The sequence below is a fragment of the Sceloporus undulatus genome, chromosome 5 (genome assembly GCF_019175285.1).
Source record: "Sceloporus undulatus isolate JIND9_A2432 ecotype Alabama chromosome 5, SceUnd_v1.1, whole genome shotgun sequence".
NCBI lineage: Eukaryota > Metazoa > Chordata > Lepidosauria > Squamata > Phrynosomatidae > Sceloporus > Sceloporus undulatus.
In genome coordinates, this window is record NC_056526.1 from 82,789,640 (window position 1) to 82,801,965 (window position 12,326).

Here is a 12,326-nt window from a genome sequence, read left to right on the forward strand (position 1 = left end):
AGATTCATTTGGAATTGTACACAAGAAAGTGTGCGTGTGTGTGTGTGTGTGTGTGTGTGTGTGTATGTATAGTGTCACAACAACCTTGGCCCTTGAGGTGATACACCTAAATAAACTCTGGTGTAACCCACCACCTTCAGATATCCCATATGCAGCAGAATGGAGTCCACCTATGTGCGTTTTCAATGCCACATGATTTCAGATTAAATATCCCTGTCTTTGGAAGGTCTCAGAGTTTGCTGGGCAGCATAGAGACAACCAGGAGGCAAATAGTAAGGAGCTACAGAGATCTGCAGCTGAGAGCTTGGTGCAGTACCTGGGCGCGCATGGATAGCTCCATGGATGGTTTCTTCCATCTCAGCTGCAGATCTCTGTAGATGTATGGGAATCAGTGAAATTAAGTTGAAGTCATTCATACTTTCTTGTTATTTACTGTTTCACTTGTTCATTAAATGGTTGTGTTTGTATTTAACTTGATAAAGAAATAGTGAAAACATAAGGAAACACTGCATATATTCATTATTAGATTGATTCAAAAGAGGCAGACCAGCATAGCTCAGAACTTTGTGTTTTATACAAGGTTATACAAGATTCAACACTGCCCCAGTATTGGGATCAATCTTAAAGGTCTCTTCTAAGCATGACTGGGAGGAGAGAAAAGATCAGATGTGAAAGATGCACAAGGTTCGGATAGACCAGGAAAGGCACTTTGACAGGTCCAGGGGCCAATTTCCTGCATTTGGGACCCTACATGGCTGCACAGACTGTCAAAAATGGCAAGCAAAGAAACAAAAGCCAGAAGCAAATGGAAACAGACTTCGGGTTTGGAAAAAATGAGTATTTTAAAACAATAAATATGTTAGGGGGCCTGCGACCCATAAAAAGTTAATTGCCACACCTGAAGGCCTCCAAGGAGGCAATCCAGCCCTCCCCCCCCCCCCCAAAAAATAGGTAGTTTGGTGGTGGGTCAGGGCTATAAATACAGCCTTGGGGAGGAGCCCCATTCAGCCCCACAGCCACTTTTTTGCTGCCCTGAAAAAAAGTTGCTTCGTCACAAAAATTATGTCAAGGCCCTTAGTAATCTAGGAGATAACAAGTATAGATATTAAACCTTATTGTCAGGTGGCTCAGCAGGTAAAGATGTTAATTTTTATCTTCCATGGTAATTTAACTGTAAGGATTTATTTTAGCCACACCTTTAGATAGCAATCTTAAGCACGCTTTAAGTCAGCAGTACAACTCCATATGGCATCTCGGTTCCCAAGGTGTTTCAAGATATCCTTATTTAACTGGATCAGTTATAGCAACCAGATCCAGCAGAGGGAGTGCCAGCGTCTCACTTATTGATGAATGCAAACACAATAGTCACAACATGGTATTTAAATGAATAAACATCATGGGAACTCCTATTCATAATCTGCTGCAAATTTTGGTGCTTGCTGGCAGCAAAATGTATGAAATAACTGAACTGATTCTGCAAAGCAATTTATTGACCCACAATATTCTATATTCAAAATTATTTATTAACTTTGTACATTGTAAATCTTCACCAACTGATAGGTACCATAAAAAAGAGGCATCAGTAAAAAGACAGAACATTAACATTCAGGAAAAGGAAGTGATACACAAATTTCTTGTAAGGGGGTGGAAGAGGACTGACTATATCCTTATTTTTGCTTTAGGAAAAAAAATTCTATCCAAAGACTGCAGGGCAGATTACAAAGCTTTTGAACAAAACAAGGAATACATGAAAATACATACAGACATATATCCAAATATCTCCTAAGTCCCATTAATTGTAAATACAGCAGTTAAACCCTGGCCACTATAAGACAATCCGAAACAGGAAGATATTGGGATAATGTTGGAAGATGTCCTAGTTTAGGCTTTAGCTAATTTCTCTGAGGAGAAGCGGCACAGTAATAGCCATTATGTCTGAACATATGAAGCTGCCTACTAAATTGGACTGTTGACCTATCTAGTATAGTCCAATATATCTTCCTCTGGCAATGATTCTCAAAAATTTCAGGCAGCAATGTCATAACTCGGCCTGAGATTCCTTTAACTTGAGGTGTTGAGGATCTAAACTTCTGCATGCCAAGGATGCACCATGGCATCCAGCTATGCCTCTTCTACTTTCTTCATTCACATTATATAAATGGTTGATCCTATTCATGTGCATTGAAAGAACTGGTTTTCCCCAGCTACCTTTCATATATTCCAGTGGATTCTAACATATGTCACTACAATCTACATAAACCCAACCCATGTGATCTTTAACCCTTGATTTTAAGGGTTAAAGAGAGTAAAAAAGATTCTGTGCCAACATCAGATCCAACACCTGGTTGCAACACCTGGGAGTGCAATAGGCATAGCCAAGGGAGCAACACAATCCCACTCACCAGACACATACAATATACACTTTTTTGACATGCACAGGCATCATATTTTTAAAAGGCAAATAAACAAGTGTTCCTTTTTTCATGTATGCATGAAATTATGAAAGGCATTATTTTTTCAAAAGAATTCTCTAATGTGACATTTCCTCTTCATACAAAGTTAAAATACCCCTAGGCACAGGAGATGCTCTTTCTCCCCACGTTTTCCTCAAGGTACTTGTGTGTTTTAGTTATCCTAGCTGCATCTTGTGATACAGTATAGCTTCATGGCTGAGTTAGAAATTTGACCCAGGTTTCCCTGGCTGAAAATTAATACTGACTGATATGTTTTACTGGTTGTACCTGGGAAACAAGTGGCATATGGGAAGCATGCACAGTGGCAAACCAGAACAAGTTTGACTCTATGACATAACAAGATGTGCAAGTCCTCCTGCTCCTCCTGCTCAGGACTGCCACAAAGTACTGCTGCCTGTGCTGCTTATGCTGGCACCCATACCTCCAGATGGAGGATGTGACACTGATCTTCTTTGAGCTAGGCTTCTTCACAGGCTCAGCTGAACTACTTACATTTTGACTTCAGTGCAAGCATTCAGCAGCCAAGCAGATAGATGCGCATCCAAATGCCCAGCGCTGTTGGATCTGTCACAATGCAAGACAAGCACTCTCAACTGTGAAGTAAAAAGGAAGAGGCACCTGGAATGCAGTGCAGAACCTATCTAGCAAGGGACTACCACTGTCAAAACTGGCTATGCATTGCTGATTGTCTGTTGCACACAAAGCAGAAGAATCCTATTCACAGGTACCAACTGCTGAGACTTTCCCCTTACATACACCTTTGCACTGATTGGAATTATATCTTGTCTTTCAAAAATAGATCATGGGGTGTCTTATAGTAAGAAGATACACTAGATCTGTATGAATATATCTCCTTCCCACTACAGATTGCTTTCATATTTACTGAAAGATCACAGTGGGAAGAGTTAAGACCCTGGCAGCACAATTTATAAAAACCTTTTCACAAGCAGAAACAATGTTGAAGTGGAACCCACTCTCTCGGAGTGTGGTGGAGTCTCCTTCTCTGGAGTTTTTTAAACAGAGGCTGAATGGCCATCTGTTGGGGTGCTTTGATGATGTCTTCCTGCATCGCAAAAGGGGGATTAGAATGGATGGCTCTTGTGGTCTCTTCCAACTCTGTGATTCTATGACTCTATCAACTAGTTTTCATTTACTGGAAGTGTGTCTATGAGCACTGCAGGCCTAATATTTACTGCAATCAGTGCTACAATTCTACAGAAAGGTTAATGTCTAGGTACCGATAATTTACAATAATGAACACAGCAAAGTGACTTATTTTGGCTTTGACTGGTAGTCTCTGTCATGTGTGTAAATCACAACGGCCCTATACAGACAGCCCAAAATAAAGCTGCTTCAGTTCACTTTGGAGGTATGGCGTTTCAATGATGTATGCGTCCTAAGAGTCTGGAAGCTGCACCAAAGCTGCACTGCAGCCCTTAGGACTGCAACGTGGCTTTGGTGAGGCTTCTGGACTCTTAGGATGCATGTATCATTTAAACAGCATATTTGCAAAGTGACTCAAAGCAGCTTTATTTTGGCCTGTCTGTATCAGGCCAACATTACTTTCCTGAATAACACTAATTTAACATAGATAAAATCCCAAAGTAGTGGGGCCAGGATGAAAAGAGTTACTTTAAGTGTGGGATTTTTCCCCACTGACTCACCATGCTATATCACCATGTTTTTGAAGAATCTTAATTCAATATTCAAAATTTGCTGTGGGTCGGCTCCATTTAAAAAAAAAAAAGCTCTTTTCAGTACGTGAAATTCCTGGCATAGATCTTTGGGTGCAAGCCATAATCTTCTGCCTGATTTTCTCTCCACTACATGACACAATCCACTTGTTCAGATAAAAAAGCAAATAAATTTTGGCCTAAACCCAATTGCTACTCCCAATCAAAGTAAGCTATCAGCGGGAATTACATGGCTCTCTTGATGTTTTTGAACTGCACCTCCAAGCATTTGTTAACATTTGCTGTGCTAGCCAGGATCACTGGGAGTTGCAATCTTAACAACATCCGGAGGGCTACATGATTCCCACATCTGATACAGAAATGCAGAATCAGCTGGTGGATGGTAAGTCAATACTTATGAAAATCCCTTTGATTCAATGACTCTAAGTTAATCAAGAAATTGGATTTAGGCCTTTACAGGAAGATTAAGTAAAATGTTGACACATCCTCCTTTGTTTTATATCATAGTGTATTATATAAATAACATAATACTAATAATATTGCTGAATAATAATACATTTATAATTCCAACCAATCACTAATTCTGAAATTACAGTATATGCCCATTGGACATTGTCCTGTGGGCTCAGGTGGGGCAATAAACAAAAATAAAATAAATATAATTTTATTCACACACACACACACACACACACACACACACACACACACACCCCTTCAGTCCAAGATGCAAGGATCAACTCTGTGCCATGACTGTTGAAATGGCAGAGTTTTATGCTGATGGAAGAATGGTCATTAAAAGACCAAAGACTATCCTGACACCTCTGTCAACAGGACAGTTCCTCCAAGGAAGACTGAACTATTTAAAACAAACAGACAGACAAAACAGGTGTTTTCTTTCTACATGGTTATTTTGAACTAGCTTAGTTAAACATCCAACTTCAGTGGCAAAAATTAAATTCAGACCTGGTGGCCCCTGTGCTGTAGACAGGTACATAGATGGATGCCTTGAGTCCCTATAGACCTGTCTAGGCACCCTCTAGGGCAGCACCATTTTACAAGTTCCTAAAATCTTTTCTGGCCCACTGAAAACCAAAAAGCATTGACTGGTAACACCCAATGGAAGTGATGTAGAGAGACAAAGTCTCAGGGTGCTGAAAAAGATGATTGTACTCTTGCAATTAAGCTAAACATGTTTTGGCCTAGTGGTATTTAATCATCTTCTTCAGGGGCTGTTAAAAGATAAAAGAGAGTAAAAGGACAATACATAAACAACAAAAATTATAACGGGAAACAAGTCACAATTTGGTGTATCAATTTTGTGTAAATATATCTTGAATGCATATAAAATGTCTCAATTTTAAAAATTCCTATTAACGGAAATAAATGTACTCAAGTACAAACTTACACTGCAACTTTGTCTCTTCTCTATATCCCTTCCACTGAAAACCAGAGCATTTATGTGCTAGGTAAATGTAGCAGTGAAAGGTCAAGGAGGCATATTTCATGGTAAGATTATGGCTGCATCGACACTGCAGAAATAATCCAGTGTGACACACATTTAACTGCCATGTCTTAAAGATATGGACCCCTGGGTTTTAAGTTTATTGTGGCACCAGAACTCTCTGACAGAGGAGGCTAAATGTCTCACAAAACTACAGTTCCCAGAATTCCACTGCATTCAGCCATGGCAGTTAAAGTGGCATCAAACTGGATAATTTCTGCAGTGTGGAGGTTTCCTAGATCTGATTTTAAGTGCAGTGGCTAAAAGTACCATTTAACTAAAACCAGAAAAGGAAGGAGTGCTGAAGTCCACATAAGATGAAAGATCAACAGTATTTAAAATAAAGGACTGTAAAAACTCTCTAGAAAATGGACACCCCAAATCCAAAGAATTTATTTTAACTGATTTGTGGATCAGTCTGTCAACCTGTAATCCTGAAAAGTAATCCCAGATTACAGGAGAATCAAGACTGCTATCAAGGTTATATCTATGCACATTATAGGCAAACAGAACGTGACAATAACATATCTGAAGTTATTCTTCCTTGAATTGAAGTTAACTTTTTTTCACTCTTCTAATCAGTGGAGGCTTAAGTGTGTATAATCAAAATAACACATACACAATAAATACAACCACAAAAAATAAGCATATTACATACAAATACAAACCACATTTTGTAGGGTGTTAACAGCATCTTTCATACAAACCTAAATGAAATCTGATATCTTACTTTTGAATATTATAAAAAATAAAAATTTAAAAAGGCTAAAATCAGACACAGGTCATAAAAGCTATCCAGAATACAAGGCCATGTTTTATTGTTTGGAGATGCAACTTCTATAAATCCACCCTAAGTTACGCTGATTCAGTTTTGAACAGCCAGGAAACCAAATGTATCATGTAAACCTTTGCACTAGATACTTGTGAACACTGGGTACACTAATATTTTCAATATATTACATTTAATTGACATGTGGACAAAACCCTGACTTCATGTCAGTGGCAAATACTCCACTGACATCAACTGATTCCATTTACCTGCAGATATTTTTCAGACACCATTGATTATTAATCAACCAGGAAAAGATTTAATCAACAAATATTCTGCAATCCAAAGGAATGTGTAGAGAGATATTCAAGAAAAGCAGAATACTCCTTTTGAAAGTAGCCCAGGCCTTGTCCTAAAAAAAACAAGCTACCACAAAAGGAGAAGGGGATTCAGGAGTATTCTCTTGTACAGGTAGGTCAGGACAGTGAAATTAAAAGACATGCCAATGTGCACACATTGTTTGGGTTACAGTCCAGGATGTTTTAAAAAGAAAATGTTTGCTATTATAGAATGTATGGCCTTCTTTTGAAGTCCCAAAAGGTTATGACACCAAAACTGGATACAGGGCACTCACTGAACTTGAATAAAAGACTTAACGGGATGATACTGAAAGCTGTTACCTGAAAACTCAGGTGTTGGTGGTGTAATTCTTCTTCAAGACAGGGCCAACGTTACTATGTCTGTATTCCGTTTACTGATACATCTGAAATACTGTGTACAAAAAGGCAAATAAAAATTGAAGGGAAAAAACCACAAAGAAACCCTGTCCCCTGTAAAATCACAGAAAAATGCTTAGCATCTACAGGAAGATAGACACATTTTCAGTGGACTAACCACTACTGTGCTATTTTTCATAAACAGATCTTGTGGTTTCATATTTTACTTCATGCACTGGGATCAGAAATGTCCATATTTGTTCCAAACAGAGCAACTAGCTGTTCTTCATAGTTCGCAATGTTCCTTTTCATAATTTCCATACAAGGTCCCAAAAGCCTTTCAAACGCTTGTACATCCATGACTAAAAAAAATTTTAGAGACAGAGAGAGGGGGACAAAGGGAGAATCAGTGAATGAATATATATTATGGACTGAAAGAAATATAACATTTATATTGCCAAATTCTAAATAATGTCAATCAGGTTGTTAAGGCAGACCATATTTAATCAGCATAGTTAAAAAAAACAGTGAGAATCTAAAACAGCCACAAATGTACTGTCAGTCTACTGGGATTAGTAACTCTTCCTCTGCATTTCTATGCTTTCTCAAAAAGCCTTCACAAAAGACAGGGAGACTTTTTAGACCACAGCATTGCTACTCAAAGTGGTGATCTACAGACTGGTGCCCTCACTAGTACAGCCACAAGTGAAGAGTGCTGGGAGCTTCAATTCAACATCTAAAGGGCTACACAATTCCCACACCTGATTTACACTGTAAATAAATTCCTACATCAATGCAATACCACTTTCAACCACTTACTGAGAGCAGTTAAAATACATCTGAGTTCACTATATTGTCAATAATAAAAACCTGAAATTCAGTGTTGCAAATGAAACTAAATTTGGTTTTAAAAGAGCAGAGAATATATAGTACAGAAAACATAAGCCTACTCACCAAAGTGGTGCTATTCTCTGCACGAGGAAAGAAAGCAACGTAACACACACACACACACACACACACACACACAAATTACTTCCCATTACCTAAACACTTGACTGTGCCAAGTGCAAATGCTGAGGCAGCTCGAGGTTTGTTAGTTACAAGAGCAAGTTCACCGAAGTATTGCCCTCTAGTGTACCGGGCAATTTCAACTGCTTCATTTTCATCTACATCCTGTTTACCCTAGAAGGAAGGGGGAAATAATAAAACACCCAGGTATATAGCAAATAAATAATAATAAAAATAATATAATTCATTTATATTCCAACTTTTCCCAGGGGACCCAAGGCGGATTACAACAATGATAAGAATAAAACATCAGAAAAATAAATATTACAATTAAAAAAGAACAACCCCCCATATTCCAACCCTCCCCCATCATAAAAACATTAATAAAAACCATAAAAAGAAATTAAGTGGCTAAGTAAATTAAAAAGATTCTGATTACAAATTAGCTAAAAATTGTGGGTAGGTTTGGGGTGAGAGAAGTGTCTTCTCAGGGGGGGGACAGGGGTAATAATGTCAGTGAGGGGGAGGCTAATCTAGAAAGGCTTATCTGGAAAGGCCTGCCAGAAGAGATCCATCTTAATGGCCTTTTTAAAGGCTTCTAGGGTGGTAATATGACAGATCTCATCTGTCAGGTCATTCCAGAGCCTAGGAGCAACAGATGAAAAGGCTCTGGGTCACCACAGACAACCTGGTCTTCTTGGGTTGCAGCAGGTTCTTCCCAGAGAACCTAAGTGTGAGGAGTGGATTATGTGGAAGAAGATGTTCCTGCAAGTAGTCTGGACCCAGGCCATGTAGGACTTTAAAGGTAATAACCAACACCTTGTACCTTGCCTGGAAACTAATAGGCAGCCAAGTAAGAGATTTTAGAACAGATGTAATGTGATCAGCTCTGGATGTGCCCGCAACCAATCTGGCTGGCATATTTTGTACCAGTTGAAGTTTCTAAACTTAGCACAAGGGTAGCCCCATGTAGAGTGCATTGCAGAAGTCAAGCCGAGAGGTTACCAGCACCTGTACTACTGTTTCTACGTCACCCGGGTCCAGGAAGGGACACAGCTGGTATATCAGCCGAAGCTTAAAGGCTTAAATTGGGTGTCGCCCCAATTTACAACATTTCAAATTTACAATGTCTCTCCATGGATGGAGAGAGAGACAGGAGATGCACACGTCTCCCAGTACACCTGTACTATGGGCAGAGAGTAAGAAGGGTGAGGTGAGACAGTAAGGTTGGATGGAGTCCTGGCACAAAGTTATGAGCAAAATGAAAAGCTGACTGGACTAGTGTCTTTTACCTGCCTAGGTTGGGGGGAGAGGAGAGGAGCAGAAAGGAACTGCTGTCTTGGCATTGTTGGCCAGAAATGGTTTCCTTTGTCTGCTTAGAAGTAGAGGTATAAGAGGGATGAAGACACTGGAATCTTGCCTTGTAGGAAGAGGTTTCCTTTGTCTGCTTATAACAGGAATATGAGGAAGAGCTTTGGTGTGGCTGGAAGTGGTTTCTTCTATTTGCCTTGCTGGGAAGGAGCAACTGGAGTCGTATCATTGGAAAGGGATGTGTTTCTCTATCCTAGGAAAGGTACACTCTAATGTTTTATGCTTTAAATGTCTTTGAAATTGGTGGTGGACTATGTATAAACACTATCTTTCTGGCTACTTCAGCTCCGTTAGAATGCATCTCCCTGGTCTCCAAGTCTATGGAAGTACCTACCACCTTTTACATCAGTTTCAGTTTACACTGTCCAGGAACACAGCTCCAATAATAAACTGAACCTCTCCTGTATCCTCTTTCCTGAAAAACTTCAAGATTTCACATGTTGCATTAACGCATTTTGTACCTTTCTCTTCATGGTAATTTTCACTTCTCCAGATTCAACGATAAAGAAACAGTCAGCCATATCTCCCTTTCAAGAAAAGGTAGCAGAAACATAAATTAATATATTTATTTAATTGTTATATGTTAATTTTTTAAAAAGACACACACAGATTTTTTTAAAACCTAGATTTGTGGAAAATTATCCTTTCTTTTTCATAAATTGAGCAGTTTCCACATCCTTACTATCAAAAGAGAAGTAATTAATTGCTCTCGGAGACTGTTCCCTTGCAACATTATCAGCAGATAATATGTAAACTGGCCGCTATTTCCTTCAGGCAATCTTGAAATATTAACTTGGGAAAAAGTAGAAATGGGAAGTAACCAAAATCCAAAGTGTGAGGTGAAAGTAGCAGCTTGCCAAAGTTTCAGCTGTCTAAAATTAATCTGGAAGGTTACTAGTCAAAGTGTTCTCTCTGAGAATTGGTGGAAATAAACTATGTATTAATTTTCTCTCAGGTGCCATAAAAATTAAACAGACACAGGATGAAAAGCAGCAGTGCCTTCTCAACAGATTTGTTTGCTAACTCTTTTTGAGGACTGTGCCAAGGGAAAAAAATATATAGTTTACTTTGTCCATCCTGTTCAGAACAAAGAAAGACTACTTTTAAAAGGGCAACAGCTTTGACATGGAGCACCTGTAGCAGCTAGAGACAGTAGCATGGGTCATACAGAATCTTAAACCATGAATGGGGAACATACAACCCTCCAGATGTCATCACTGGCTGCAATTCCCATCAGTCCTAGACAGTATATCCAATGGCTCATGGGCCTGAGGGCAGGGAACCGTCTAACTAAAAGATTGTATGTACAGCGCTGTGTAAATTTACAGCGCTTTATAAATAAAGGTTAATAATAATAATAATCTACTACTGGAGGGTCACATGTTCCCCTTGGATTTAACTATAGTTGTTGAGACACAATTTGGTTATCATGGGTCTGTTACAGACTGCCAAAATAAAGCTGCTTCGAGCCTCTTTGGAGGTATGCTATTTAAATGATGCATGGGTCCTACGAGTCCAGAGGTCGCGCCAAAGCCACACTCCATTCCTAAGTGCTGGAGTGCAGCTTTGGTGCAGCTTCCGGATTCTTAGGATGCATGCATCATTTAAACAGCATACCTCCAAAGAGACCCGAAGCAGCTTTATTTTGGCAGTCTGTAACAGGCCATGGTTTGTTACGCTAAAAATACTAGAATCCACAGTTCAGGTACCATGAAGAACTGTAGTTAGCGGAACAACAAAAAACAAGTTTATATCTGTCATTTGCAGGAAGAAAGCAGAGAGAAGTGAGCACACAACCCTGACATTCAGCACTATCATTCCTATAACAATAAACCCTAAACTCACTCTAGTAAATAGATGGTACAAAAACTATAGCAGAACCCTGTAACTTAGAAGAGAAAAAAGGCTCTAGCTTAAAGCCTGACTGTGCAGCCATTACTGATGTAAAGGAAGAATTTGAAGATAGGACTTACTTTCTCTTAGAAAGTACCGCTGCTAAAGGGAAGAGCCAAACTGATTCAGTAGTAAAAAAATCTCAACAAAAATGCAGAGAACAGAAAAGGAGTCCTGTATAAGCTAATTTTGTTTTACTATACAGTTTTAGCCATTTTGGGTTCCACATGGGAGAAAAGAGGGATATAAGTAAAAATAAATAAAGCTTAACATATTAACAGCACTACTTTACACATGGCAGGAACAGCATATAAACAGTATTTTCTGTGTTCAGGAAAAAAAACCACAGAATAGCAAAATTTCAAGTTGTTCATTATATGGCTTTACATAACATGGTAAAGGGACATCCCTCCAACAACTTGTTTGTCTATATATGCCTCCAAGTCGCCCGTCGACTTATGGCGACTCCATGAATTCATAGCATTTTCTTAGGCAAGCGATACTCAGAGGTGGTTTTGCCTGTTTTTTCCCCCCTCTCAACTATAGCTTACAACACCTGGAACATGTTGACCATCTCCCATCCAAGGCTAACTCTGCTTAGCTTCCAAGATCAGGTGGACCCTGTTGCCTTTATGGTATTTAGGCTGTCAGTGATTCCAACACTTGTCTTAGGAGCTGCTCCACTATCAATAGTGACTTTTTCCTACACATTGTTTATCAATTCAGAACAGCCGCCTAACTTACAAGTACACAGTAACTAACTAAACCAAACATATACAGCATACCTGAGCAATGATTTGTTCTCCATCTTTGTATATTTTGGTGCCTATCACATCTACCACTTTCAGCCGTTCAGAAAGCTTGAACAAAAGAGAAGATAAATTATGATAATATACATGC

The 12,326-nt window shown here is 39.1% G+C and overlaps 1 protein-coding gene across 1 annotated transcript in view; it reads right to left on the reverse strand.

The window, feature by feature from the left end:
- Positions 1–3,923: 3,923 nt before the first annotated feature.
- Positions 3,924–12,326, reverse strand: part of PRKAR2B (protein kinase cAMP-dependent type II regulatory subunit beta) — a 61,111-nt gene continuing 52,708 nt past the window's right edge. The window contains 4 exon segments of the mRNA XM_042469347.1: positions 3,924–7,516; positions 8,198–8,336; positions 9,995–10,060; positions 12,212–12,286. Coding sequence (XP_042325281.1) covers positions 7,383–7,516; positions 8,198–8,336; positions 9,995–10,060; positions 12,212–12,286 — 414 coding nt within the window. The 3' untranslated portion in view covers positions 3,924–7,382.